The 27,529-nt window shown below is 37.4% G+C and overlaps 2 protein-coding genes across 2 annotated transcripts in view; one reads left to right on the top strand and one right to left on the bottom strand.

Annotated features, from left to right (window-relative positions):
• LOC140142185 (uncharacterized) overlaps positions 1-4,503 on the top strand; it is a 34,128-nt gene extending 29,625 nt beyond the window's left edge. Inside the window, 1 exon segment of the mRNA XM_072164151.1 lies at positions 1,799-4,503. Coding sequence (XP_072020252.1) covers positions 1,799-2,149 — 351 coding nt within the window. The 3' untranslated portion in view covers positions 2,150-4,503.
• LOC140142184 (protein zwilch homolog) lies at positions 4,452-27,347 on the bottom strand. The gene is given in 16 exon segments (XM_072164150.1): positions 4,452-6,705; positions 8,009-8,133; positions 8,945-9,046; positions 9,846-10,023; positions 10,926-11,016; positions 11,019-11,090; positions 14,293-14,478; positions 15,039-15,164; positions 16,792-16,863; positions 17,743-17,919; positions 20,128-20,201; positions 20,578-20,747; positions 21,394-21,566; positions 22,872-23,046; positions 24,212-24,268; positions 27,080-27,347. Coding segments are annotated over 15 exon segments (1,845 nt in total). The 5' UTR covers positions 24,241-24,268; positions 27,080-27,347; the 3' UTR covers positions 4,452-6,610.
• Positions 27,348-27,529: the final 182 nt, after the last annotated feature.

The raw sequence follows: 27,529 nt of genomic DNA, 5'->3' as shown, positions 1-27,529 counted from the left end.
CAAATCACATTATTAGGTGCTCTACTTTCATTTATATGTGCATGTAATACATGAAGCAGTCTCGGCTATTTTATCCCTCCAAACCCTAAACTCTCAATGAAGCTACTATAAGAATGATTCTTAAAACCATACATGATTTGCTCCACAACGATGTCCTAGTTTTTATTTGAATTTCTAATTTTTCATGATTGTAATACCCATTGGTGTACTAAAATACCATAGTAAAATATGTTTTATCGAGTGATGGCTGACATGCCTCTTGCATGTGTATCATTGAATCAGTGACATATAAACTGTTAAGGTTATTAATTATTTTAAACTGTTGTGATTTGGTAGTTCACAGCATCTTACGAATGGTAGTGAGCTTTGGCAAAAACTGCATTTTTCAATTCATAGCGAGCATGTAGAAGAGTTAAAATATCACAGATATACTTTTATAGGTGCTGCGGTTCTTGAGTTACGTTGTAAAGAGGGCTGAAACAACAACACTTTTGTAAAACGTACATAACTCATTAACAACAATTAATAAATTAAGCAAGTTTGCAAAGTATACGATTTGTAGAACTAACTTTTGCAAATATCAAGGTGTTAATTTTCAATAATATATTGATCTAGATAATAAAAATCGATTTTTAGGTTGCTTCGACCAACAATACCTCGTCTACCCTTAACTGTGTGTATGTTGCTATTTGTCTTATACGTTCAAGCTGTGTGAAGCTCAATAACAATCAGCGAGCTAATACACGCTTTGACAATAGTTGTAGGTGCTGGAATGAAATAAGAATTTTCTTTGTTTTACTCCATTCGTTGACTCGAAATTAAAAGGGGATATGTGATCAGTGAAAACTAACACTTTGTGGAAAGCGAATAAGAATAAGAATATATATTTTTTATTAGAATCGCACATTATATAATCTACATGTAGATGCACTTGCTGTTGTACCACCTCAGGAAATAACCTGATTTTAACTGGTTACAATTGAATACCTGAGTGGAAGAAGGGCCCAACTCCATCAAAACTGTTTTTGAGATATTAAGAAAAAAACTTAATATTTGGAAAAGGTTTATAGACAGAACGTTTTCATCTTCAGGGGACCTTTATTACATGAACATGCAGTATTACATACATTCAAAATCATATATGATGTTTCCATGGCAACGGTACAGGTCTTAATACGAGCTGGAGTTGGGCCCTTCTTCCACTAATATACTGCAAGTGCCAGTTCTGTGATATAAATAGCTACAGAAATTTGGTAATCACCATTAATTGCACAAGTAGAACTCATGTAATATGTTAGCAAGAAAAATTATTGTAGTGAAAAGCAGATTTCATGGATGAACAAAATTCCTCTTTAATCCTATATTTGTGGAAGAAGAGCCCAACTCCATGGAGTTGGGTCTTTCTTCCATGAAAACCATGATTAAGTGTACGTGGAAGACTATTTAGAGAGTTGATTTTGGCTCATCTATCACACACAAGGAAGAACAGTCTGCTGGCAATAAAATGCTGGGTCTAACTCATTTTTGTAAAAAATTGGAGTTGGGCCCTTCTTCCACTCAGGTATTCAATTAATCTAGAGCCTATTTTATAGATGAACTAATTTTACTGGAAGTTCACTTTCTGAAAGCAGCTACCAAGAAAATAAAAACATGCCAAAATTTATCTAAGTTTAGAAAGCTCAAAATTGTGAATTTAAAAAACAAGCAAAGTTGTTCAGAATTGGCAAAGTGCGATTAAATTACACATGTGAAAATTGCCACTTTTACTGTATTTCTCTATATTTTTTTCAACTCACAGCGTAAGAACACACTACTGAGTCATGACATCCACAATGAGAGGGAAGCTGTAGTAGAACTCAAGGTCAAAATCAAACTGCTCCAAGAGGCTGGACCAAGAATACTAGCGGAAGCCGAACTGGGTGACCCAACCGATCAGAACCAAAGCCTACAGGCATGGTTGGATAAAGCCGATACTGAATCAACAGACTCTAGCGTGTTTGACGGAGGTACGCATAGGAAGAAAGCAGAAAATGGGGAAGCAAAAAAGAGGAAAGCAGAAACGCTGCCCAAAATGTCCCGACCAATGTACGGAGAACATTCCCAAGGCGAAAGCCCGGGTAGAAAACTGGAGCGAGAGACTTCTGTGTAACCCAGATGTGATCAGTGGATTTAGAAGTGATTTTCAGCAGCTCAGCTTTGTAACAAATGATATTTTTGTGCCATGTGGTGATCAAATGATTATGAATTACAGAAATGTTTGATTATGAATTGTGGAACAGAGTTTGCTTGGGCCTAAAAAAATTGTTTGATTGGCGTATCATAAAAATTAGGGGAGGTAAGTCAGATTGTCACTATATTCTTGATTTTTTTTGGGTCAAAGACAAAATCTCACCCGTTTTCTTTTTTGGTCAAAGACAAAATCTTACCAGTTTTCTTTTTTGGTCAAAGACAAATCTTACCCGTTTTCTTTATTAAAAAGAATGATATACCAAGAGGATATCGTAACAGGGTTAAAATGAATATTTTCTTTATTTTAACTTCAGAATATATCAAAATATGCATGGTCAGCATTTAGGGTAGGTGGGGTTATGCCAATCGATTTGGCTTTGGTGCAATAAAATGAAGCCGTGTCAAGTTCATATCTGACACGATCAAGGGAAATGAGTCGGATGTCGCTAATATTGATTTTGAGATATTGGCAAAGAAAGTGTTAAAATTCTTCTGTTTTATATTGTTTTCAGCGATTGATAAATTGCAAAGAAAAGTCGTATCAACATGGAGTTTTCAGTTTCTGAAAGCTCTAATTGTCCTCTTTAGAAACATTATGTAAACCTCATTTTCGGCCAGGGTCGACTTGCGACTCATTCCCCTTGATCATGTCACATATATAGTAGTTTATTACTGTTGCAAAGAGTGGTCACTTGTCAGATATTGACTAGGTTTAAATTAAGGAAATTCTTCATTCAGATGGGAAGTTTGGAACATCTTCATGTATCTCCAGATTTCCAAAACTGACTCAGTCCATCCCGAAAACTCATTTACTCTGTAGGATAATTAGGTACAATCCAATCATTTTCTCACATAAAATGTGGCATATTTAATGACAAAAACATGATCAGTAAATGAGGAATGTACATGGTGGATTGGTGGTGGATGAGCAAGTTTGGGAAAAGCAGTTGCCATTTTGCATATGAATCATGAACGTGTTCCATCCTTTGGAGGAGACATAAAGCTGTTGTTCCTGTGTATATGCAGAGAACCATGCAGTATCAATATGAGCTATATTTATTTAATAAGCACCCTTTATAATTATGTGTATAATCAGTATTAAAAATGTAGCCCAATGCAAGGAATGTCTGCCAGAAATCAAAAGTGTAGAGGAAGCCCTGCCAGAGCAGTGCTTCTGGGTGAGCCAAACCTGCCTGGATATCAAATTAATCAGCGACAAGGTTATCTCTGAATTTGACAGGTGCTAATTGATGCAATAACATTAAAACATCAATTAGCACCTGTCAAATTCAGAGATGATTAATTTGATAACCAGGCAGGCAGGGCTTCCTCTTTAAGATCATCCACAGCGATCATGATGGAATTCAACAATATTGGTATTGTATTATACAAAAACAATACTTGTTCAACATATTCATACAACAGCTATGAAGTTTTAAACGGATATTTTTATTGTGCTAGCAATTTGTCTTGCCCTGCTATTTTGTTTCAGCTTGGTATATCTTTGTGTATATTTATCTTTGGCATATAATTATGCAGGGTTTACATTGAATGGGCTAATCCGCACTCCCCCTGTGGTAGATTGTGGAAAAGCCTGAAAATTCTCATGCCTGATAACTTCATGCTGCTGAAAAACAATAATATACACTTCAAGACCTGAATAGTAATATTATAGATGGGGGTATGTAACTTCATACCGAACAGTTGGTCAGTATATTGCCATTGTTTTTTGCCCAGCAGTATGCTAGAACATGTTTTCTTCAGGACTTGTGGTTTTAAAACTAGTGCCAAACCAAAAAAGCCATTGAACAGCTGTTTCTTCAAGCATACCTATTTAGACCAGTTGCTACTGCTAACCTTATTTATATGACCATCTGTAGATATTTAAGGTGTTTATAAAAAGGGGTAAGGGACTGGTCTATCAATAAGCTTGAGAGAACAGTATACATCATGACCACTTCACTTTTCAAAAGCCTTCGTTATCCGATACGGCATTGCTGGGCGGGAACAAGCTCATCTGTAATTTCGAAGGTCATGCAAAAGGTTTTTCTCGTCCAGCGACGATGGGTCCTCATTAAAACAGGATGTGCATGCAGAAAGTATCATGCCTACATGTACATGTACCAGCTGTTGGGTATGTCACATTTCACATCATTTAGGCCTATTGGGCAACCCTTTTGCCTACCAAATCAAAAACAGTAACAAACATGCAACTCTACAGCTTGTGGTTTTTAGTTTTATTGAATACAAAATATCTGTAACAAAGGAAATAAACAATAATAAGGTGATAATGAGCTATTCCAGCTAAAATCCATATACTCCCTATGGAAAACATGACTTTGATCTCTCACACAGGGGTTGTATAGATTTCAAATGGAGTCGCTCAATCAGTTAACCCCATTTGAAATTCACACTCTTTCTGTGGGAGGTTAAGATCATGTCTTCCATAGGGGTTGTATAGATTTCAACGATATTTTTCACTCACTCTTGACCAAGCATGTCATTTCTACAAATGCACTTTTGTTTGTAGGACATCATCCAAGTTTTGGTTTGTTCCCTAAACATTTGGTATATAACATTAACAGGCCAGCTGGAGGAAATACATTGCAATTCTATAGTTTGTTCTGCTTATAATTCCCATAAGCGTGTGCCAGTCACACATTAGTAAACACATTAGTGTAAATGCTGTGCCCAACTGTGTGCACGGCATTCTATATCAATACACAATGTTACAAGTCACTTTATTTTCGCAAGCCAATTATAAGCAGAACACACTGTAGCATGATACTTGGTAATACCGTAAACGTTCGCCTAATGGCGCTATGGGCTCCCTTTACATAACTGGAATTTTAGACACAAACTAAAAGTGCCCTCCCATAAAAATCCCACCAGCAAATAAGAGCACATACCCTTAACCCTTTAGAGGAGGGAGCTCTCTATTTGTACATGAAATTTACCCAGGTGCGCCATTTGGTGAACGTTTACGGTATTAGCAATTATGAATCTTATCATAAGTTTAACTTTGCAATTTTTTTATTTTGCATATTATCACGCTACAAGCTACCCATTTAATTGTATTGGTACAAGGAATTATTATTATGTATCTAAACTGTGTATGAACTCTATAAAAATAATAAATTATTATATACAAGCTTACATAATTTTTGTGGTCAGCTTTCATTGTCAGTGTCATAGTAATTTGAGACCCATCTGATATTTCCTCCGTCCAAAAGTGAGGTTTGGCCAAGACCACCATGGTGGCTGCCAGAATCCATGTCTCAAACACTCATGCCAAGATTCACAGGAATATTGGCATTTATACGTGATATGGTATCCTTAATTCAACCCCTTTTTCATCTTGGCAAGAAATGGAAGCTGCTTCAACACCCCAATAAATTGTAATGTAAATGTATGTAGCACACTGACCTGACCACTCATAAGAAATGCCTATAGGGCGCTTGCACGAAAGGTTGATAAAAATGACCTACATTGAGAGTCAGTCAAGTGTGCTGGAGGGCAAACAAGCTATTATCATCCTCTGAATCTTTGGCGCGTTATTCAAACCCATGCTTTGTAAGGAATATTAGCACTCTGTAGGTGAGATTTCATTTTCATGTGCTCCAATATCGTTGTTGTGCCTCCAGAGCTAGTGACCCGTGGCGTACATGAAACCTCCCTATACAAACAGTTATGAACCAGGCCAATTTTACACAGATTTCAATGGGGCTAATTAGGTATTCATGCGGCCATATCTCTGGCCCTCATGATCCGATTCCCACCAAATTTGGACTGTGGATGTTTTTAATCATGTTCTACTGAAATATGGTCATGAAAATGCTGAAATGCAAAAAAAAAAAAAAATATGACATCACACTTCGGTACTCTATTCCACATGCAGCAATATCTTGCAAGATGAATTGATAGAATCGCCTTTGCCGAAATTGCGCCCCCTGCTTTGTAATCGATGTTATCATGTACAGGCAGTGTTTTGGCGATGTACTATTATGCATTGCATAGGATAGTGTTTTGATGATGTAGCATTACATAGAGATATAGATACAGCTTTTAATGTAGTACTGCATAGGGTCTATTACACACACAGTAACTGGTGGAGATACGTCTTTCTGCCGCTGAACAATCAAAATAATTATAAAGTTAATTTTTTTATTACTTCCGTGGTTGAGGTACGCGCTGGTGATCGCGTAAAAGTGGCAAGGTCTCTTCCCCTTTTACGCACCAACGAACCAATGGGTAAACCGTCTTATTGTCAAGACCATTGATCAGCCAATCAGCGTGAATGTTTAGCACCTCTGTGTTTATGCTTGTGTATGCTCGGCGCACAGCACAGTCCACGGAAGTAATAAAAATTAACTTAAGTTAATTAGAAAACAGTGATCTGTGATGATGTAGCAAGCGTTTGGTAGAGGACAAATTGGTCGCCATCAATTCCAGTTTGGTCTAGAGCATTTGTATAACCTTTTGGTAGAAAAGTAAAGAAAAGAACATGTTACAAGACATGTCAAACATGACCTTCAAGATATTGCCCTAGTTTGAACTCTGGTTTTTTTAATTCATAGTTGCCTTGAATATTCATAGTTTCCTTGAAATTCTAGCTGAGTTTGAAATTTTGGGAACAGGCTATTACTCCGAAGGGTCACTCATTAGTCAAATAAAGGGTTTAAGGGTTGGGGTTTAGGGCAATTTATGTTAGGGTTACGGTTAGGCTTAGCATACTACCATTACTAACTTTTTGATGCTGATGCTGAATCCCCAGGTCTCTTGAATACTTGATTGCAAATTTATGAACCTTTTATATATTAATTTTCTCCTCACTTTTTCCCTTTATCTCATTTAGTTTCATTATTGCCAAATTTAGTGTGATTGGATCAGATCTGGGGTCCATTTAACTAAACTTTTAGAAGCTTTGTAAATCTCGAAATCATAAGTTCCATTTCACTAAACTTAGTTAGAAACGGTACCCTTTGTAAGTAATAGAGATTTACAACAGGGACCCTTCGTAAAGTTAGGTCTCAAGTTTGTTCGGTTTATAATAGGGGAGAATTATTCGGTTTTTGTTACTATGCGCATCAATAAAGTCCAACTCATGCTGAACACAAATTCACATAAGCGTGTGTCAGTCACACATTATGCAACGCACAACTAGCTTGAGCACTGTGCCCAACTGTGTGCATGCACGGTTGTTTGATGTGTATAGAATTGGCTTCATTATTAAGAAAATGCAAACTATAGATGGCGCTATTTATCATAAGTCATATTTCTTAATTTGCAAGGGGTAGGAAATCAATACTGCCTTTTAAACAGGTGGAATAGGTGAAACAAGCAACAAAGAAATTTTATAAACATATTTCATCAAAAAATAAAAGGAATTATTTTTATTAAAAGCCTGAAAGAGTAATTTCTAGTATCTAAATAGCGCCACCTATCTTGTCATAAATAGATACATTTTATATCCAAAAAGCTTTAAAAATACTATTAAAAGTGAATAATTTTGAAAAAGAGGGGAAATTAAAGTTGAGAATGACTCAAAAGCATCTGTATACATTAGCACGATATCACTTTTAGCTGTTTAAGCCTAAAATTTGGTTATACACGATGTTTTGTTTGAAAAATTAATAAATGATCCCATCAAACAACCGTGCATGCCATTCTATGTCGATACACTCAATGAGTCTTATATTTTCACCTTATATAAGCCGAACAAACTTAAGTATTGTAACTTTGTGAATGTCACATATGATATGAAGTCAACTGATCTTACCATTCATCTGATCATAGCTGATGTGCTGGAATGGTCTGTCAACTGTCACTTGATACACAGTTCTTTTCATATCCACTCCGGTAGATCCATGCTTGGCTTCAACTCTCCAAACCGATGGATGAAAGCTGATCAAACAAACAAACACATTGAGTAGGTTTGTGTTGAAATTTTTCTCTTTTTCCTTGTCAACATATTCATTTTAGAAGTACTATAATTAGTAGCAGGATTCAGTTTTTTGTTAAAAATCAAGATAATTCTAGCCTAAATATGGTAGATTTGAAATCTACAAATGTCCTCTATTTGGACTACCCATGACAATGTGCAAGGGGTGACAATGTAAGCTGTAAAATACATTGATTAATTGAGTTATCCTCAACACTTAGTGCTCCTGGAGCAGAGCAACACAGTGCTTCTGGGGCAAAAGAACACACAGTGAAGAACAGCACGAGGGTTAGTGCTCCAGGAGCACAAGGGTTAGAGTTAGTGCTCCAAGAGCTCTTTGACTAAACCTTGTTTTTCCAGCCTCCACACCCCTGGGATGATTTAACAATCTTTAAACAGAAATGGTGACAAAAACATTTAGTTTGTGTTCCAGGAGTCAGTGCTCCAAAACTTATGCATCTGCATCATACATGATTTGATTATATTAATCCCAATGGGGTTTCTGGTCTTAGTGTGTCTGCCTTTTGTACACATGTGGCACAGTTGACCATATCTTCTGTCTTCCAAGGTTTTTGTTCAATATGTTCTCATTGTATCATGTTATAAAATTTCTTAATCATCTGCCATAATCATTGCATTGTTGTAGATGAAAATAAACAAATTTGAATGATTGATTTGATTGAAGTAACTTGGAATATTGAAGTCCATGTCCTATTTTGGGGTAGAATCTCACATCTAGGCCTAAACAATTCTAAATGATGAATAATATCTTACCTTGAATAAAATCTGAGCATCGCTGCTCGTTCTACTTGTATAGTAAATGTGTGATCATCATCGTGCCGTGACTGCGGATTCTCGTAGTAATTCAATCCACATCTGAAACAAAATGAGAAAGCCAAAATATTGGATTATGTATACTGTAGTTTTTATGGGTGAAAAACTTTGTATCTTTAAAAAGTGGGAGGAATTAGCAAATAGGGTTCAACTTTACTAGTCTTATTACAGACTGCCCTACCCTAACCCTAAACCAGGACTGGACTCAAGTCTAGCAAGTTGTACCCTATTCAGTAATTGTACCAAAAAGTGAAATGCTCAAAGAGAACCAAAAAACAGTGCTGTCTTGAAGTTTTGATCTTTTAATATTTTTTATCTGTAACAAAATCAAAAGTGGGTTAAAATAATATTAAGAGCATACAAAAACATAATGAACATTGCTTAACTGCTCCCTCCTTTATTCGAGTGTCGACTGCAGATGACAGGTTTCAAATGTTTTTAAAAATTCAACAAATTAAGACGTTTCCATGACCACTTTGGAATCAGCATGAAATATGCATTAAAATGAGTACAAACAAGTACAACGTTAATTGCTTAGCTACTCCCTTAGAAAGGTCTTATCAATAATTCAGGTGGATCCAGAGACTACTACGTACAGACTAACCACAAACAGGCAAAGTCTCAGCATCACTTGATAATGAGGGCTGATCATTCCCGGAATTGCGACAGACAAAACTGCTATGCACATACGGTGTATTTTTATGGTCTTTTGCGTAAACGTGAAGACACGCAATGCTCTGTCGTGTATATGCGGAGGCACACAATGCGGGCGTGATTGTTAGAAACGCATGTTCCAAAGATTAGTGGTTAGTGTGCAGTAGTCTGTGGGTGGATCTCTTACCTAACAAGCGTCCATTTTGTTTTGTGAGGTAGATGAAGTGAGTTAGTCCCGACAGCGTAGAGCTCCACAACTTGATGTAGACTCTGTAGACGTCTAACCAACTCTTCCAGGGTCAGATCACTGGCATTGGGTGGGGACACATACCACTGTAATTTATCAAGAGTTGTCAGTTCTTGACCTGCAACATAGAGTGTCAGTTATCAGATTATCAAACCCAGTGGGGTCTAGAGGATGATTTAAGCACTTATCAACACCCACTTGGTAAACAGGGTCTTAGCTGGATTTGTCAAGGGACGCCATTTTCATAAAAACTGCCTGTCCAAAATTTCACCCTGAAAACAAACTAAACCTCTGCACCTTCTGGAGGTTCAGTCAGTTCAGATAGCTATAGCCTTGATTTATTATTAGTCTGGTCTTGCTTTGAGTTCAAGCATTAGTTTTAGAATTTAGCATCTGCCAAAGACATTTAAATCTTGCCTGTCCCAGGAGTAAACTGCTCGTCCAAAATGACAGGTGGCTGGCCCAGACCCTGTTGGTAAACTAAACAGGTCACCCACACATACTGCAAAGTTTTGTAAACTTAGAATTTTTACATTTGAAACAAGAATCAGAGTGATGGCTTACTGAACTCATTTCCTATAGAATCAATGTATTAATATTAAAAAGTACACTGCAGTTTTTAAATGGTTAAGACTGGAAAAATATGGCTCCTGACATCCCACTTGCCTTAAAGTACAGATACCCCTGCATCTATCCATATATGGTATCAATTAAGCTATTCCAGCTGATATCCACACACCCCCTATGGAAGACATGTCCTTAATCTCTCACACAGGGAGTGTAGATTTCAAATGGAGTCACCCAGGTAGCCCCATTTGAAATTCACACTCCCTATGTGGGAGATGAAGGTCATGTCTCCTATAGGTGTGTGTACACAGGGGTGTAAATTTGAAATGGAGTCACCAATTCAGGTAGCCCCATTTGAAATTCACACTCCCTGTGTGGAAGATTAAGATCACATCTTCCACAGTGGATGTACAGTTCTTAACTGGAATATCCCATTTAGAACTTTCAACTCACCAATGAAAAATGCCAGATAATCCCTCTTTAACTTCTCCACCCCAATCTCTATCAGCATCCTCAGTGGTTCCAAGCCTTCTACATCTTTCATGCCGAAAGTGTCATGTTTTGGTGGTACGACGCTCTGATATGCTTTGCCAATGTTGTGCAATTGCTGCTATGAACCTGCAGAGATAAGCAAATCAAATGAACCCTCAATTACAAATTGAGCTATTACTAAGGTATGGGAGGACAAATTCGCTGCACTCTAGCTGGCGGCTCTGATACCCTTTTAAATTCTGGCTGCGACAGTTCCCAGGTTGGCTGCAACCAAAGCGGTCAATGTATTTGGAAGGCTGGCCATTTGGTGTTTGGGTATTATAATACTCTTGGGTACTTGCATACTAATTCCATTTTTCCTATTGTCCACTTTGTAGTGGATTTGTGGTCTAGTTACTATTTGCACAATAAATCTTTTGTGCAGTGGCATAGCTAGGGGTTGTAGCACCCAGGGCTAAGGATACAAAATAGTAACCCCTTCCCAATTCTGGGAGCATGTGAAAAGTTGCACAAATATGGCCTATCACTTATTAATAATTTTGGTTTAAGGGATGGGTTTATATGTGTGTAAATGGAGGAGAAATGGGAGGATTTTGGCATGTTTGCTGTGATTGTTTGCCTAGCAATATTGATCACAAGTACACAATTGATGGTGCATATCAAGGACCAAACTCTATAGTTTTATATTTGAGCACGATCACTTCTGTAAGGTCATGGGAAATTATGTAAATCGGCTTTTATATTTGATGTTGCATATCGGCTCACGCACTTTTTTTGGTACCCAGTATTTCACAAAGTCCCTGTACTCTGATGACCCTATGACTTTTTGCTGGTATGTTGAGCACTTTAAACAATTAATTATAGTACTTACCTCCTACTTTAGGAACATGCGTATGCCTTAATGTATGTCGACCATGTCAACAACCCAGTGTAGTTTTACATGGTTGGAAAAGTCTATTTCCTTTCGCTATTTTGCCAATCATAATTCATAAATTGTCCAACTTTTTGACAAAAAGAGTTTTGCAACTATTCCGCCAGCAAGGAAACACAAATTTATGTGTATCCAGTGCGCCCTTTACGCTTAAATAGTTCAGTTTATTGTTTAGTTGTTCCTCTATACGCCATATCTACGGAATTGATGATACGAGCTGATACGGAATTTTTGAACCCAAATTTCTTGAAAATATACATTACCTTTTTAACTTCTCGCCACGAAATTGGATTCATAAGAAGGTCAAATTCAAGCCTTCCATTTTGGCTGGTATCATCATCTCGATTGGTGTCTTGTGTTAGTATTATTCCATATTTTGCTGGTAGAAGTTCAATGAACCCCTCCATAATTCACGACTACTGTCACTTGTGTTATAAACTCGATGTGTTTACTATATTGTCGCCGGGTCCGCGACTAATCGCAGGGACCGGTGTATCATTAGCTATTCTATACACTTAATTCAATAGCCTTATTGTGATGTGTGGGAGTTTTAAAAGCCGAGCCATGAACAAAATATAATGCGAGCACCCGGGGGGCATCAACTTTATAGGTGACGGTATGTGCCTGTCAATATATGCCCCTCTTTTGAAGCCGACTATACCCGATGACCAGGCACCTTCAGTTTTCAAAATATTATACCCAATGACCCCTTTTTCATTTTGATTGTACATAATGACCCTTTTTTTTATATAAAAAAACCCCAACGTTTTGTACTGATATGCCCCTACTTCGCGACGCTTGTAGGCACATATACCCATCAATTCTAAAGTTGAGTGCCCCGGGCGAGCGCATACTGCGGGCCAATGAACAATGAGATAGTGGCTTTGCTGATATCGCTTTGAGGAACTGTTGAAGTATAAATCAGCCAACGAGTAGGTGTGTCCAAATTGCACATCTTGAATTGAGACCAAGACATGCTGTTATTTCAATTGTTATACCGTTCCGGTTGGTTTATTACCTACCATTGCCTACGAGATTCAGTTCTAAGGTGACAGAGGGACAGGTCTGCAATTCGATTCCACAACCATTCATACCTTTCATCTGTTTTATTGTATTATCGTGCGAATTGCTCCGTGGTACCTTACGGGTACCTGAATTTTATTTGAATGAAGATGACTCTGTCATGCTCGACGTCATATTGCATAATTTCTATACAGTATATGCAATAAACCAACCAGAACAGTATAACAATTGAAATAATAGGCAGTTCTAAGATAGGTTAAGAAGAATATAACGTCACAATTCTGTATTATTATTCAAGGTTGTAACGTGTGTCTATGCTGTCATGTAGGCCTACCTGGCAACAGACACGCCCGGTACAAACAGATGAAATTTGTAGAAAAGCGTGATTATGACAAAAACATTAAAAATGATACTTTGAGGTATTGTTTTTTTAATTTTTGTATGGCAGATCATACATACACATGTGCTGAGGTCAAAAAGGTAAACATTTTGTTTTTGACCCCTGACTCACCTGTCATTCCAAACAACCCCTTAATGAAGTTGAATATCGGTCTTAAATTGATATTTCAAATGATTTTGTGCAGAAATATTGACACAAAATATTGACTTTCATCGCTAGGAGGGGGTGCAGAATTGATGCTGAATTGATCAATTCGGTGCCCCAAGTGTGGCACCCAGGGAACATGCCTCCATTGCCCCCCCCCCCCTTCAGTCTCATTGGATCAGATTGTGTCTCTTTTTTAAAATAAATATGATAGACTGCTCTCTCGCATGATAATTTCAAGATGAGTTGGTTGTGTGGTCAGCATCTTGATTTTTTTAACCTTTAAAACACCAGATTTGCATTTCTGTATTCTACCTAATTTGGTAAAGATTTTTCTGTGATTATTATTTGAAAAATATTGTATTATGATACTAAAACAATGAATAATGTATTCTACTTGGCAACTAATATGTCAAGAAGACTTATAATATACGGGAAACAAACAATAATATGTTTTGGGCTTCATCAGTTACATTTATGTCATAGTGCCAAATTAATTTCAAAATGTTCAACGGTGCTCATTAGCTCAAAAACTACTGCTGATAAGCATCCTGAAATTGGTACCTCTTCAGGATTTTTGATTTGACATGGTAGTTTATTCCACAATCTGGAGTATAGGCAGCAAAAGCTCAGTCACCAAAAGAAACACACTGAGTTCTTGGCTCAACAAGAGAGGTATCATCTGAGCATGAAGTGCTTTATATACAAGTGAGAGAGAATTTTGTAATCAATGCGTTGCTTGATTGGAAGCCAGTGGAGTTCATTTATGAGTTTTGAAGTGATAGAGTCAAACTCATACAGTGAGCAAAGACAATTAGCGCAAAACCTACCATTGGTTGTAACTGTCCTGATTGAAGTTCACCCAGCACTGTCTTAATGGTTGACACAATATCATTATAGCAACGGGCATTGTCTTTGAGGAGCACCCAGAGTCTCTCTGTGAAGTCCAAGTCATCTCTCTCTGGTATCTGGTTTCCTTTCAGCGGGGAATCCTTGTGTTCATTTTCTTCCAAAATCTGATGTAGAATGAAAACAAATACACAACAAAAAAAACACACAAGCTTAAAAAGTTACCTTTTCAGAGTCTGAGTTGAGCAAAGACGTAGCTTGCGACGCCATCATGTCTTTGCTCAACTCAGACTCTGAAAAGGTAACTTTTTTAAGCTTATGTCAATATGACAGAGTCCAATATCAGTCTACATGCTGCTAACATAAAACATATTGTTACGATCAATTGGCGACCAATTGAAAGGTATAGTCCCAAAGTTGGTGATTCCACCAGATATTTTCCAATTAACACCCCTGGGGTGTAACATTTTGAAAAAGGAGGTGAGACATGATCAAATCTTTCCAGGTAACAAAACGTAATGGGGTATATTTTCACCCATTTTTGTTCAAGATTTATGTGAAAAATTAAAATCACCATGCGCCACTGGTGACTCCAAGCACCACAAGTGGCACACACGCTGCCAGTTGAGAAGGCCTGATATAGAGTATCACTTAAAAATGCAATTCAAGTAAAGATATGTAGCCTTAAAGTCACGCAAATATCACTATTTAAGTTGAACAAACATACCCTTTTCTTTTCTCCTTGTTTCACACTCTCAATCAGTTCAGCCAGTAACGTCGCTATCGATGACGTAGATGATGACGTAGGATTTATCCATTGGATTTGGCCTGATATGGCTCCAGCAGCAAAACCCTGTTACAAAGAAAAAAAAACCAACAATAATATATACAGTGCTTATAAATCACATGCAAATATCTTGACTTGGTATGAGGTTTTCCAGTCTTGCATGTATAGCAACATTTTTGGATAAAGAACAATGAATTCCATTAAGCTACACATGCACTCCTAAGCAAATCAGTCCTGGGGTGTTTTTTAACTTTTAACCCTTCGTAACTCAAGTAACTGTTTGTGAGTTATGAACACCTTAACGAAGGGTCCCTGTAGTAATCCCTATTACTTACTAAGTTATTTTAGTGAAATTGATTTTATGATGCATCATAAGTTATGATTGATTTACAAGGCTTACAGAGTTTCAGTAAAGTTTAGTGAAATGGAACCGCTTGACCAAATGTTTAGCTGAAAAAGGCGATAATAACTATAAATTCTATCATACTATGGCCAAAAATGCTTCCAGCATGACACCTGTTGCCAACTGTCAACATTTAAAAAGCAGATGCCTTAGGCAAAGGTCACTATCTGGAAAGCTGGACTGAACAATGTCATCTAAAGTTGTTTTCTTTAAACTTCCGTGGTCCGAATGCGCTGGTGAATTGCGATCGCAGAGAAGTGACAAGGGGTCAAGACCAATGGGTCAGCCGGCTTGTTGTCAAGTGCATTGATCAGCCAATCAGCGTGATTGTTTATTGCTTTTGTGTACGCGATACGCACAGGCACGACCACGGAAGTTTAAAGAAAACAACTTTAGTGTAACTGATTTCCTCGACTGGATATTGTCCAAACTTGTAAACTGATCATTTCATCTCCAAGCGTATTGGTATTATTCGTAGCGTATTGGTATTATCTCCAAGCGTATTGGTATTATTCGTAGAGTAAAATATTATCTTCCTCCTAAAACTTTAAATATGCTTGCCAATGCACTTGTAATGCCCCATTTTGACTATTGTAGTACTGTATGGTCAAACTGCAATGCTGATTTATCCAACTCTCTCCAGATACTTCACAATAGACTTGCTAGAATTCTGCTCAATGCAGACATTAGAACTCCTATAGTTGATTTAATGTATTCTCTGAATTGGTTTAAACTTGATAAAAGATGGGAAAACCATCTCCTCATTGTAGTTTTTAAATGTCTGAAAGGTCTTGCTCCAAATTATCTGAGTTCCCAATTTTCTTTTACTGAGTCTATGCATGGTAAATGTACGTGAAGTCAAAGTTCTAAAACCCTTATTGTTCCACTTTGGAGCAATAATCAGGTAAGCGTACTTTTCATTATAGAGGTGCCAAGGCATGGAACAAACTTGCATCTGATGTACGAAGTAATTACGAGTCAATGAACCTTCATATGTTTAAAAATGTATTTGCTCAATGTTCTATTTAACATGTCTTCTTAAAATGTTTTCCTTGTTTCCATTATTTCTGTATTAGAAAGTATAAGCTTTGTTTTGATATGTTATTTATTAAGTATTGTATATTTTGTAATTAAGTGCAGGGCCTTCTTGGAGATCAGTACTAGATACTGAAGAGGTTACCCTGGATAAAGAAAGAATAAATAAATTCAAGAACAGGCAAGGAATTAATTTATTCTTTTGGAAAATCAAATATTTTATGTATCATTTCAGGAACTGTCTACATGACTTACCACTAGTGTGTTAAGTTCACAAAACACTCTATGTCCACTACTGTTCATATTTCCCGGGACAGCTTTGATATGCTGCAAATAAGTGGAGACAAAAATATGCAAGTACTTTTAACAAAACAATGATGTTAGTGCATGCAAAAAGGCCCCATCTGCAATAGCTGCCCTGTAGACTTTAGACAATTTCTGCATTCTATATTGTACACATCTAAACATATGACATCTGGCAGCTATTGGTGATGAGGCCTCCTATCTTGCACTAACCCCTGAAAACAATTTTCCTTAAAATATCTAGGTGTATTGTGAAAATAATTTTCTGTTGTTGTAAAGCATGATACGAGCCGACTGACATGTTATGTATCAAATGAGCAAGAATGTTTTTGCACCTTAAAGCAAATCGAGGAATGAAGCATTTACATGTTTTGCTTCAGAAAAGTTGTGATTGTCTACATTCACCATGGATGAATCAGTGAACAGATCAAAGGGATTCTGGAAACTAGATGTCTTTGCACCTCAAACCATATAGTAGTATAATGCTGGTTTCATACTTTCTGCAGCTTGCTGCTGAGCAGCATAATCCTTCATCATCATGCCGTTTGCACTTTACATGCAGAGCTGCACGCCGCTGAACGGTATGACTCTGGAAGCCAATGTTGTCACTCAGCTCTGCTCTGTGCTCATTGGCCAAAAAAACGTACTAAGTTTTCATACGTCAGAGTTGCACCACTCCCGATTTGACTCGTTGTGATTCGCTGCTTTGGACAAAGCGGAGGAGAGGCTAGCATTTCTGAAGTGACTGCCCCAAGAAAAATCGTTGTCAGAGCAGCAAAGTGGCACGAAAACTTTATGAAACCGGCATAAGAGTGTTTCTGCCTAAATTGGAAAAACTTAAATCTCTGAACATACACCACTTTAGGTGTAGATGCTTAATCACAATTTTCAAAAAGATCTTACCACTGTACAGTTAGCACCATGAGGTGTTTCTAGAACATTTTTGATGTCCTCCCAACTGCAATCCAAGTTGACTGTGGTAGTATCACACTGTTGCTGTTGTCCTGGTAACATTGACATATCTGCCATGGAAGATTTCCCCAGGATCACATACATAGCAAAGCCAGATGTTACACATTGCTACAATGGAATCAAACAAAGTAACAGTATTGTGAGAACTACTTGACAATTCCATAAAAATGCAGCACTAATTTGTTTAAATTATGCTATAGCTAAATCCCTAATCCTTTTGTCAGTACTAATTATATCACTCATACATAAATTCTAGACAGTTCATTGGTTGATTACCATGTATCATTTTTACTATCACCCTCTCCGTGTGATAGTCTTTACCATCATGTGCTCTGTCGTAGTGCGCCTGCGCCAAGCCGTGCGCTGACTCTTGGACTCGCCGATTTAGTTATGGGGTGGACCCCAAAATGTGAAGTATATCACAGCAAAACATGGTGTTATGTTGATAACAAAATGTATTTCCTACTTTAAATAGTATTTTAGTAATAGAATTTATGCATGAGTGATATAAAACAAATATTAACTGTCTTAAATTTGTGTAATGGTCGAAATATAATCACTCGGTGAAAGATGTATTGTTCCATTCCACTCGCTGCTCCGGCTCGTGGAATGGAACAATCCATCTTTCACCTCGTGATTATATTTCGCCCATCACACTCATAGACAGTTAATATTTGTATACTGGCAATAAAAGTTAAATTTTAAGATTGTTGCAATTTGAGGCAAATTGGCCAAAACATACAATTATGCATGTTGTCTTACAATTGCAGTCACAAAACTCAAAGACTTGACACAAATTTAAGCATTCAAAATTTTGAGAATAGGCTGAGTTTGTGCTCATGTAATGGTCATATTTCATGTGAATTTTGTTAATTGATTATAAAATATATTAAAAAATGTGTTTTCCAAAAATTAGAATGCATAACCTGAAATCAGTCTCAGTAAAAGTCTTTGGGCTGGATTGTGACAGCATACCAAAACACCCTAAAAATTTATATTTTTGGCTCTCATTTCCAAAGCTTGGTTAAATATTAAAATTTTGACTTTTATTTAAGGATTAGGATTTAGCTATTATATTTTTTAATCAAAAAAATGAGTGCTGTATTTTCTGGAATCAGGTGACCATGCATGCTACTGCACTTCTCTCTGAGCTACACTAGTTCCCCTTCACCAGTTGCATTTGTGTAATTCAATTTTGAAGTTTTTATAACAAAATTATCACTATAAGAATGTTGGAAAATAGAACTAAAATAAATGCATCAACCTGCCCCGAAAAATGAATAAATCCTATGTGACGCGAATGCATGCAAAATCACAGAGCGTAGTACACGGAGTGCCATTATATACAATCAATGCACTCTTTATGTGTACTTTTCTAACCGCTTTTCTGATTGGCTGCTTTGATATAGGAGTGAACGAATGACCGTGAAAACACCCCTGTATATATATCAACAGAAGTGTTCATCTTTCTACTCAAGATAACAGACTTCTCATTGTACATCACAATTGCACTGCAACCGGTGGTGAAGGTTTCCTTGCTGCTTGACCATCACAGTGGAACAAATACCCCCATTACATCCCCCGGGCCACATCTGTCAAGCGGAACAGCCATTAATCCGAAGGGTCATTAGTCCAAAAAGGTTAAAAAGCTACGGGGTTAAAGGCATTTTAGGTTATGATCATTCGGGTTAGCGATACGGTTAGGATCATTTATACTTGATGACACAGATTCAGCTCTGGGGTCCATTTCACTGATAACTCAAGTAACCAATCGTAAAGTTACGAATACCCAATACTAGACATAACTTTACGAAGAGTCATATGTAGTAAATTCCTATTACTTACTAAGGGTACCATTCGTAACTGAGTTTAGTGAAATGGAACTTGCTACTCGTCATAATTTTGTAAATTACAACCGATTTTGAGACTTCTGAAGCTTTGTAAAGTTGAGTGAAATTGACCCCTGGTCGAATTAGGAACAGGGATAGGCTATGGTTAGGGTCAGAGTTGGGAGTCGAGTCAGGGTTATGGTTAGGGCTTACGTTTATAGGTTAGATGAAATTTAGGGTTTAAGTTAGGGTAAGGATAGGCTTTATAACTAAGTATTTGGGTTTTCGGACTGATGAAGTTGAGGGTTAGGGTTAGATTATAAGGATTAGGGTTTGGGTTTTTTGGACTAATGACCCTTCAGGTAATCAGGTTATCCATCATGCTCACACTGGCAACCTTCATCTCCCAAAACACTGTGAGACAACCTATTTCCACCTCAATCAATTGAATGCTGGTGATAACAGGCCTGTTACGATGGTAACTTACACTGGCTGCTGTGGGTGATGTCATCATGATCAGTTGATCCATCTTCATCAGATCTGACTTGGTGTGCAAAGGACCTAAAACAAGTAAAATCACACAACAATTGTTATTCATCAAATCCCATGAAAATTAGACTCGGGGAATAAATCAGCCCTATGAATGGGTCAACTAACTTAGTTACGTCGCTGGGCAGCAGCAGCATGACTCCGAAACCCAATGTTGCCGCTCAGCTTCACTCCAAATTGTATTCTGTTCTCATATGTCAGAGCGGCACCGCTCAGAGTTAACTTGAATTCAACTCCTAGCGATCTGCTGCTTTGGGCAAAGCGGTGGAGTGATCGATATATCGGCTTGCCGCTGGTCAACGCGAGCATTTTCTGGTGCGACTGCGCAGTGAAGCAAGATCGTTGTCAGGGTAGGAAAAAGTATGAAACCAACATTAACTCTACCTACCTGATGAGGTGATAGTTGTGACCTTGATGCCAGCGACACTAGAATCTTTTATCACAGGTGAAGCTTCAATTAGACAGGTTTTCTCTGGATCCTTGCCATCGCAGACTATGCAAATCGGTGTCTCAAACATAATCTTTCTCAAAGATTGTGAGTACAGGAACATCAAAGATCTGCAACAAGATTAAAAATTCAATATTATTTTTCATGTTTATAATAACATGGGTTGAGTTGTGAAAATAACTGGTGTGCTACAAATCGTACTTTTGGAAATGTTAAGGTAGCCCACCAAGCGTGCTATGAAATTGCACTTGGTTAAGAATTTTATAAATTGAGGTGTGCTATATATCGCTCTCGGACGGGCGATATAAGGTGATCGATGGTGTGCGATTGCACTCACACACCTTAAAATTAAATCTGTGATTGCATGTCTTGGATCTATGAAATCACAGATTATGTATATATTGGCATTAAGCCCGAACCCAGGATTTGTTTGGGGAGGGGTGCGGTGGGCTCAAAAGGGGACCTTTTGTGAATTTTTTCTTCCTTTAAAAATGGGCCAATTTCAATGTTTTTATCAAGGAAAATAGACATATTGTTTAAAATGGTTTGATCTTTAAATTATGGTTCAGGAATGGAAATCTGGCCTCTTGTAATTGGATTATGTGGCAGGAACTACCTCATAGTTTAGTTTTAAACTTGTGAAAGGATACTTGTGTAAGGATACTTTTTTGGCGCAGTATATTAAATTTGCTAACTGAGAACCAGATGGTTCTTGTACCTAAAGCTTGAAAAGATTTGAATTTCTTGTGTATATACCTTGCTTGGTCAATTGATACAGGCCTTATATCAGATTCAACAACATCAGCTTCTAGTACTTCAGACAAGTCATCCACTTTTATTCCCGGCACACTGTCATTTAAAGTGGAATCATTTACACTTGATGACACTGATTCTGTTCTGATCGAGTTATTTCCATTCACGTTGTTTTCCTAGAATCAAACAGAAATTGAAAGAGGTGATAAATATCATCTGTATCAGTTATAGGCAAAATGAGTTAATACAGTCCAACCTCTCTTATCCGGATCTCTTTTATATGGATCTCTCTTATATGGATCTCTCTGTTATCCGGCTGTGAAATCTTCACAGGAAAACATATTTTTGATGATTTAACACCTTAATTCCATGCTCTGAATACTTAGAATGACATATCTATGTTGCATAAAGTGCTATAAAGCCATCTTTTAGTGTTATTACCCCTTGTTAAAACAATCTTTGTTGTCACAATTTCAGTACTTGAGACAGTCAATGCAGAATTACATGTAATTCACTTATCCGGATGTTTCACTTATCCGGAGAATGCTTGGTCCCAACATGGCCGGATAAAAGAGGTTGGACTGTATATTCAATTTTGGCTTATCAATGGACTTCACCAACACGCAAACAAGGACTTCTCAACAAAGGACCCAATCCAAATAGACTCTGCAATTATGAAAAAGACCTGGTTCCTACCAAACCATTTTTATTATCAACTTTCACTCACTTGCGCATACAAAATCATTCTTTAATCCTACCCATACCCTAAACCTAACCATATTCCTGAACCCTAACTATGGCAGAGCTAGAATTTAGTCACACAATACAAGAATCAATCATTGGACCCCTTAAATATTGGTTTTGCAGATACGAAAGGGTCCAGAAAAATTAAATTGGACCCTTAGATTTTTTTTTGCTCTCGCTACCCCTGCATCTATGCTAAAAATACACGAAGAGGGTTAAGGGTACACATACTCTATCTGAAATAGCTGCCAGGTGCCATATTTTTTGATTGACCACTATATAGAATACAGAAATTGTCAAATGTCTACAGGGCAGCTATTGCAGATAGAGCCTTCTGGCACTAATCCCTCAAAACCTAGGAGCGATTACCGAATAGGGTGCAACTCTACTAGTCTTATTACAAGACTGCCCTATCCCACCATAAACCCTAACCCTAAACTCTGTAAACGAGGACTGGATTCAAGTCTAGCAAGTTGCACCCTTTTGGTAATAGAGGCCGTCAGCCTTTCGCCATCTTGTGGGTACAAATGATTTGTGTGTTCATGCGTCGGACACTACTCGCAGGGCGCAGCTTGCCACGCAGCTGTTATCGTGCATTAACGTGGTGATTTTGCTGTTCATGCATGGAGATCGAAAGACCATCACAGCGTGTACCCACAAGATGGCGGCATATGACGTCACGCTGACGGCTTCTATTGTACCAAAACCTAACCCAATTTTTCTTTGTGTATCCTTACCTGATTTCTAAGTATTTCATTCCTTTGTATCAAAATAAATTCCTTTGTAGATTTTGATGCTTGGTTCAACCCAAGCTCCTTTGCCGGATGATTGGTGGATATTTCCAGTTTGAAGTCTTCAAATATGGCTGACAGTACATCTTTGCTGCTAAACCTGCTTAACACTTCATTGAAGCTGTGTAAGATTTCATTTAGAAAATAAATAAAATTAAGATAAACAGAGATAATTAGGCCTACAAAACCATAAATTAGGGGTTCATTCATAAGATTGAGGGCATAAACAGCGATCATGCCCGAAATCATATGAATGAACCCCGTTCATACATACCCAACATTCTTAGCAATTCAATACAGATGAAAATAATAAGGGTTTACAAGTTTAAATAACATTTAATATATATTAATTTCCCATCCCGTTTTCCTTCATAAATTGGAAGAAAATGAGTAGGCCTACTTGCAGGAAGCAGTTCGGCTCATGAGGTCAACGGCCGGGAGTCAACGCGTGATACGCGTTATCTTTTGCGCTCAGCGTGAGATGGGCGCGGTGACATGTGTGTGTACTCAACACTAGCAAATCGTGGATCGTGTTAATTGGGTTCCAACGCTGCGTCACGCAGCTTGTTTATGCCCTGCGTACTGGTCATAAACGGAATTTATGACCAGCTAAAAAGGGCCCAAAATCCAATCAGAAATGGTGTTATATCGTAAGTATGTATGAACCAGAGTTCATACATACTCGCTTTATACAAAGTGTGTGTGATTGGTCAGGAGCCGGGTATAAACAATGTTAATGAACGGTGGCCTGGATGTAAGTAAATCTAATATATGTACATATAATCATATACTGCGCCACTAAAGTATCCTTACACTTGGAAAAATAACCACAATTTCAAAACTGAATAATATTGGGGTAAATTTGTTTTTTAATAGATGCACTATCTAATCCTGCACATTATGACACCACATTGAATCCAATGTGACTTCATGAAGCAAAGTTACAAGCATTTGATTAGACGAAGGTCCAGTTTTAAAAGTGACATTTCATTGACAATCCTGATGAACTTATTTGCGGACCCCCTAATGAGTTTTTGGCTAGTAAAAATGAGTTTCTTTTGGACTCATAATTTACCACAAGTTTGAAAAGGTACTCCAAACTAGTTGTTCAGTTTCAGAAAACTACCCTTATTCTTGAAAATTAGTGTTTTTTAGACCGTAAATGCGTCACACGTGTAACTTGCCTTGCCTAAAAAAAAAATACCCCTTTTACTTGTTTTTTGGTCATGCATGCGTACAGACCATTTATGTAAGGGCCCCCCCCCCCCCCCGGGAAAATTTCTCACCTTTGTATTCTTTGCTGTTGTTGTCTCATTATTAACCAACAGGTGATTTTGAACTACCTGCAAAAGAAATGAATTTCAAGAATAAGAAATTTATAATCAAAAATTACAACAGTGTATGTTGATGTTCCTGCCAGTTGTAGTAAAATGTCGAACGTTTGGGGGGGGGGGGGCTTGTTCCCAAGTTGTAGAATGTTCTGTGCAAGTGACTCCGGGATTTATTATTTATTGCATGTACAACCATGTAGTATCTACATGTAGTAATTTTGACAACCTGTTGGTGACATTGCTATAACTGTACTGTACAATAAAACCTGTCCATATCACATTTTGTGGTGAAAAATGATTCCAAATGTGTGATTTCCAATCATTTGTAAAGCCAAGATAGCAGATTTCTTAGTACTGGGCCAACCATGCAGCTAGTTTCCCACATACCAGTACTGTGTGTGTGCACTCACCCATGTATTGTCTGTATGCAAACACAGCTCTATGGACTAAGTCCCGGACCTGAAAAATGATGTACAGTTCATGCTGTGGTCCAATTTCAGGCCTAACAGGGTGTTTCAAGAAATTCCTTACTCCACCAGAAAACATTAACCAAACTCTTTCATGATTGGTCATCTTGGTCAAAAACTTGGAAAATTACTGCAGTAGTTTATTTGGCGCGCGATCTCAGTTATTCATTTTCTGATGGCTGTGCCTCTTACAGACACCCTCCCTCTGGAATCCAAACCAAGCCAACGTACTTTTGGTAATTATTTAACCTGCAAAAAGTGCAAGACATACATGGTCGAACCATCATTTTTTATGGAAAATCGTCATCGTTCATTTTATTGCATTTTAAAGGAGATATTTTTTCCAAGGTTCCTTTGACAGCGTTAACCATCGCGTATACGTGCGCGACGTTAAAGCCATAATGTACGATCTTATAATATGAAATTAGTAAAAAATTTTCAAACCTGATTTTTTGGCATATTTGTAATGTTAACTCTTATGCCAACTTGCACCTAAATGGAATCGGCCAAATTTGTTGTCCGACTTTGTAGGTCAACAGAGCAAAGTTCGACATATTTATTAAAAAATTATGATAATATATCCTCCCATAGAACTGCGTGTTTTAAATGGACAAAATAACCAGTGGCAGTGCGATTTCTTTCACTTAACCTTCACTTAACCTAAAATGGACAGCAACCCTTCCCGTCAGTAATAATTTATATTAGTTCAACATTTTGAATAAAGAATTAAAGGGGCATTTCATGACTCACAGCCTCATCCCCCCACTTTTCTCAAAAGTTGAGATTTTTATATCACTGGAAACCTCTGGCTACATAATGTTTATGTACAAAATATTTCTTGCAGATTAATTCGTTTTAGCAGAGATATCGTGAAATTTTAATTTCGTTCTGGTGCACCAGAACGAAATTACAACGCATTGTCTATATGGAGCAGTGTAATACACATAAATCATGCATTAACTCGCGAATGCAAAATTGGAATCAACTGAAATTTTGGGGATAGGTGTTTTTCGTTGATATCGTGTGCATTGGACCTTGTGCAAAATAAATACACGCTGGACAACTAGCAGGACACTTAAGGCAGCTGTGTACTCTCAGACATGCATGTAGTAAAAGTGCCATAACTTTGTAATTATTCACGCAAGACATATAAAAGTATACATTTTTATAAAGGCAATACATCAATGAATCTTAATATAAATACAGATTTGGTGTAAAAACAGCAATTATGAAGAAAAACACAAACAAAGTGAGTTTTTGGCAATTTTTGTTCGGTACATCATAACAAAAAAACACTCTTTCCAAACATTTTTGTTTTGTTTTTTTCGTAATCTTGAGACACCATTCCAAAAACGTTTTTTTTAGTTTTTTGATATTGGCCTTATTTTGTGAGATATTGACCATATAAGGCATCAAAATGAACTTTTTAAAATTCACAAATGCCTATTTGCACAAAATGATGCCTAAAATAGGAAATAGACCAAAATATAAAAAAATGAGAAAACCGTTTCTTAAGTCGATCATGCTTTTTATGACGAGCATAATTGCTTACCTATAGATGCTGTATTTATTGAGTTATCGTGTACCTAAATCGTCATTTTACCAAGAAAATGAACATTGAAATAAAGGCCGTTGAAGTTTAAAGTGGTCACATTTTGCACTTTGATCGAAGCTCCCAGGAGAATGCGACAGTTCTCGTTTTTCTACCTTACATTACGTGAACATCAGGTAAATCCACAGCCCCTTGAGAAGTTTGGGCGAAATCTATTCATATCTTGATGTTTAAATCGGGGAAAGAACTTGAAAAATTCACATTTTATCAGCCAAAACGGAGCCATTTGACCGCTAGGTTTTTATGAAATCAGTGCTTCCCAGGCGCTTCCATAAGATGCGCCGCGCATGCAGATAAGCGTTGCGTATGCGTAGCGTATCTGTGCGTTAACAAAGTGCGCGTTTACAAAACGCGATGCGTTGTTGCGCGCGTATACCCCGATGGTACAACAAAGATTTTCTTTCCTTTTAAATTGCGGACACGAGTGAAATAGTGAAATAAAATCCATAAAATAGAGCAGTTGGAGTTAACAAATCTGGATTTTCTTTCCTTGTATTTATAAAAAACATAACAAAGTAAATACGTTTCAAAAAAGCTCAATTTCGCGAAAGAAACAATGTCTAGAGTACACAGCCGCGTTAATTTGTAAAAGGAAATCTGAATAACAATTTAACATAATAGTAATACATGTACATCTACATGTTACTATCATAACTATGTTCTAGTTTTCAGTATAAAATAATGCACTGCCACTGATTTTTACCTTAGAAAAGGTATTTTTTGCACAACACACCTGTTACTTACACAAAGACAGATGTCACAATCGTAGACGTAGTATACATGTAGGCACCCTATACTGCTATAAACGCTAGAATTTAAAGAGGAAATGTAAAACCTTTCATAAGCTTACTTGAAATAGTTCCAGCAGTTTCGCGGGATGTTGTTCATAAATCAACCCGGAAGTAAATAGTGCTCTGCGGGCGCTTACCACTAAAATCATGTGGTATATATAATGAAAGACATAGATAAAAACAAATATTTCGCGTCTGTAATTCTGACAACTAGACAGAAAATGCTGTACTGCGCAGGTCGTAAATCAATCACTGCGCCTTTGCCCTGACGTCAGACGCGAATTAGTCTTTTTTTTTATCTCTGTTTTTAATTATAGTACTGCTGAACCATGGCTGAACGTTAGAGACTTCCCCATGTAATAATAGACGAACCCATGCAATGACCCATGATGCATGACCTGTC

The sequence above is a fragment of the Amphiura filiformis genome, chromosome 20 (genome assembly GCF_039555335.1).
Source record: "Amphiura filiformis chromosome 20, Afil_fr2py, whole genome shotgun sequence".
In the NCBI taxonomy this organism is placed as follows: Eukaryota; Metazoa; Echinodermata; class Ophiuroidea; order Amphilepidida; family Amphiuridae; genus Amphiura; species Amphiura filiformis.
The sequence above is the reverse complement of the archived record's forward strand: the minus strand, read 5'-3'. Positions and strand labels throughout refer to the sequence as shown.